This window comes from Austrofundulus limnaeus, unplaced genomic scaffold (genome assembly GCF_001266775.1).
Source record: "Austrofundulus limnaeus strain Quisiro unplaced genomic scaffold, Austrofundulus_limnaeus-1.0 Scaffold6, whole genome shotgun sequence".
NCBI lineage: Eukaryota > Metazoa > Chordata > Actinopteri > Cyprinodontiformes > Rivulidae > Austrofundulus > Austrofundulus limnaeus.
The window spans coordinates 655,741-659,484 of record NW_013952408.1 but is presented as its reverse complement, the minus strand read 5'-3'; the positions used below and the strand labels follow the sequence as shown (position 1 = coordinate 659,484).

Sequence of the window (3,744 nt, the reverse complement as noted above, 5' to 3'; positions counted from 1 at the left end):
ACCCTCCACAGTGCTGCCCTGGCCCCTCTCCCCTCCCCTCAACCCCACCCAAGCCTTGTTTAATGCCAAACACACTCATGAGTACATTAGAAAATAGAAGATGCTTGTTTGACGCAGACTACTGTTCACCACTTTTGGCAGGTTTTGTTTTCRGGAGGTGTGCCTGCCAGCTGCTTTGGAGTCTACAGCAGTGCATAAGTCTAGAAAATTAGTGTTCAGATAGCACATTCAGGCAGTTTTCAGCACATAATTCACAAGCAGTTTGTTGATTATCCAGTGCCAAAAGCACTTCATGATGATTTGTGTTGTTCCAGCTTTTACAAAGTGTCTATTACCGAAGTGAAAATCATTAAAAAGCGGGCCAGAACGTTGAGCCAGAAGTCATCTGCTAAATAATAAATTCAAAATGCATGTGTTTGAGATTCCTGCTTGTTTGCAACGAGAAAAATCTCCTGCCAAGCTTGTTTCAGAAAGCCGATGCTGTTGCAGCTGCGTTTCTTTTTAAATTGGCAACACGTTCTATAGATGCGGGGTGAAATCTGAGTGTTAATTTATTTTATAGGCCGGGAATGAGATTCCCTTTTTTCCTTTTTTTTTTCTTTTTTCTCTCTCAACGTGTTTTTGTGTCATTTTCATATCCAAACAGCCAGTGGAAACATCCCGGCCCTGCAGCGAGACAAGGATAACACGAACGTGAACGCCGACGTCCAGAAACTCCAGCAGCAGCTACAAGACATCAAGGAACAGGTGAAGCTGCAAACAATGAGCTGCGCAGAGGAATTTGTTGTAGAACAAACAACTCGACCTGACGTCTTTGCTCCGTGTCTCCCCTGCAGACCATGTGTCCGGTGTGTCTGGACCGGCTGAAGAACATGATCTTCATGTGCGGCCACGGCACCTGTCAGCTCTGCGGGGACCGAATGAGCGAGTGCCCCATCTGCCGAAAGGCCATCGAGCGCCGCATCCTCCTTTACTAGACCCCCCCACCCCCCACCTCCCTGTACTAGAGCCCAAACTGACATCTCCTGCAACAGAAGCTGCTGCCACCTTCACAGCACTCGAGTCAGCCAGCCGCGTCGTAAACGACATCACAACTGCTCTTTTTAATCTCGTCACATGGAACTGTTACAAAGCGTAGAAGAAAAAAATCTGAACTGGCCTAAGTTGGTTTTGTTGTTTTTGTTTTTGTGTCTTCAGTCAAATCACCTTCTTTACACTTTGCTTTTTTCCCAGTATTTTAACTTTGATTATGGTTTTTCTCTTTTTTCAGGCTGGTGTTCAGGTTCACTTGAGTATGAACTTAAAGGGCAAATCTTGTATCCTGGATTTGGCCTTTGTGAAAAAAAGCTCTGTCACTTTCTTTCTCATGTGAAGTTCTCACGCATGTGTTGCGTTTAGTCCCAGCTGTGGTCGAAATGTATCGTATTTCTAAACTTTTATGCAAGTGTTTTGGTACTGGAGAATCTAAATGTGGTCTCGACATGCTTATTTTTCCACGACAGTATGGAAAGTTCCGGAAACACGGCTCTGTTTAGAGGTTTGCTTGTTTCAGCCTGAAGTTTGTGTTCGTGTCGGTTGATGTGACGGCTCTGGATCCCAACTGTCCTTGCAGCAGAAGACCAAAAGTTGGCAGTTTTGCACTAGAAACTTTTCCACAAAAAGCTTTGCTCGCACAGATTGCGGAGGTCCATTTCAGTTGCGTAACAGCGCGCACACTTTAGTCCGTCAGCTTGCAGGTAGCACGCCTGTTCTCTGTTTACCGAACTGAAACAACAGGCGTTGTTGCGACACACTTCAGCTGTCGTGTAGCTGCGTTCAGCTTCTGTCCTCTGTTGTAACTCTTTACTGCACAAACCCACGTGATGCAAACATTTCTACAACTAAAGTATCTCAACACACCTTAATGTTCAACTGTTGAGGCTTGGTGTTATTGTCTGAAGACACTAACGAGCATTGCTAATTCACCATTGATGAATTGGTGCCATTTGCTTCCAAAAATCTTCTCGGTTAATTTATATGGGGATAAGGTGCTCTGTATCTTGTATTAATTTTTAATTTAAGCGTATTTTCTTTTCTCAAACACATATTAAGCTAGAGAATACAGTCTATTAGAAGATGAAATAGTAGAGTAAATTATTTTGTATTTCTGCCCTAATGATAGGATTTATAGACATCACTGCCTTCCTACTATGTAGCCTCAAGATCTGTCAGACGTTCTTGCTTAGATATCGTTGAATTATGTGATGTATTTTTGTTGGCGATAGTTTTGTAGCAATCCTCAGTAGAATCTTGTTTTCTAAAGTAGCTGTATGTAAGCCTAGTTATGTTTATTTGTGAAACAGAAAAAAAATACATTTTGTTTAAAGTGTCAAGTAACTTTTCATCAGTGTTTTATTTTGGAGGGGGAAAATGTTTAATGATTGAACTTACCTTTAAAAGGCAACTTATGGAGACTGAGTTAAATGCCCAATTTTCAACTACAAACACTTATTTTTTTATTTGTTTTTATTTAGGACTATCAGCCTTACAGTTTGGATTATTTCCCTTGATTTCAATAACACTAAGCTAGAAATGCTAGTACTTATTATGGCAGTGTTGTCTTGTTACGGTTGTTGTTTATTATGAAAAAAAAAGCCTGTTTTCAACTTTATTTTTAAACCTTGTAACAGTCCTGTTAAAGAAGTAATTAGTGTTTTCTTTGGCATGAATGTTTGACATATGCAGTACGACACGTATCATTAAAAAAACGTTCAGTCTGTATTGCGAACAAGTGCTTTTAAAACAACCATCCAGCAGAAATAAAGTTCTAAATGAACCAAGTGACCGTAAAAGTTGTTGTTTTTAATCTCCTCCTGCTGCAGTCTTCATTAGCTTGTTTTTTTTTTTAAGTTGAGCTCAGATGTTGTCGGCCTCGTTTAAAGAGAAAATTAGCATTTTGTTGCTCTTCTCCTGCTGTGCGGTGTCTGCGTCGCAGAGGTGGCAGAGACGAGAGGAGGATCACTGAAAACGCTGACACCTAATAATGACTCGGCACCAATGTGTGACCGGTCAGCCGTGCTAATCAAAGATTTAAAAAAAAGAGAGCGAAATAAGGCCCAAAAAGTGGAGATGAGAAACCTGAAAAGAGTGATGCATCTTCTCCAGTGAGCAGTGTGACAGAACACCTCACACGGTGCAGAGTTATGACCAAAGGTCATTTACGTTGTAGCTCATTGACTAGTCCATTCATAACGTGGAAGGCTTTTCTGCTCGTCTCGCAGGCAGCAGCCATGTGCAGCTGCTCATAACGCCACATTTATCATACTTTGTCAGCGCACACGGCCGAGCAGGATGACATCTTTTTTACACCATCGCAAATCCCCGTGACGTTGATTTAACGGCTGGTTAAAACTCTCCAGCTGTGTCTGTCAAACGGTCTTTAAAAAGTCATATAGCCGGCGGTTTAAATACGCAGATTTAATGGTCAGAAATGACTCGTTCCTTGACGTGTGCGTGTTATCATGTCAGGGGAAGTACTGCTCCCCCTGAGCAGCTGCAGATGCTTGTTGGAAGAAAAAAAAATGGTTCAGGGCCTGAGATCACAGATTTCCACCTCAGCTCAGGAACAGAAAAGGCTGCAGTGTTTTGAGTTATACTTTTTTTTTAAGTGTTAAAGTTTTATTTCGTGTTTCATTTATTTATTATCAATTTACAAAATGTCAGGTTTTGGATTTCAGGCAGGCCTCTTAAACGTGTTGTTTTAAT

General features: G+C 41.5%; 1 protein-coding gene across 6 annotated transcripts in view; it reads left to right on the top strand.

Annotated features, from left to right (window-relative positions):
- Window positions 1-2,820, top strand: part of mib1 (MIB E3 ubiquitin protein ligase 1) — a 55,213-nt gene extending 52,393 nt beyond the window's left edge. For all 6 annotated transcript variants that reach the window (XM_014029349.1, XM_014029341.1, XM_014029332.1 and 3 more), the window contains 2 exons: window positions 647-747; window positions 837-2,820. In XM_014029349.1, coding sequence (XP_013884803.1) covers window positions 647-747; window positions 837-977 — 242 coding nt within the window. In that variant the 3' untranslated portion in view covers window positions 978-2,820. The remainder of the gene's footprint in view (window positions 1-646; window positions 748-836) is intronic.
- The last annotated feature ends 924 nt before the right edge of the window (window positions 2,821-3,744 follow it).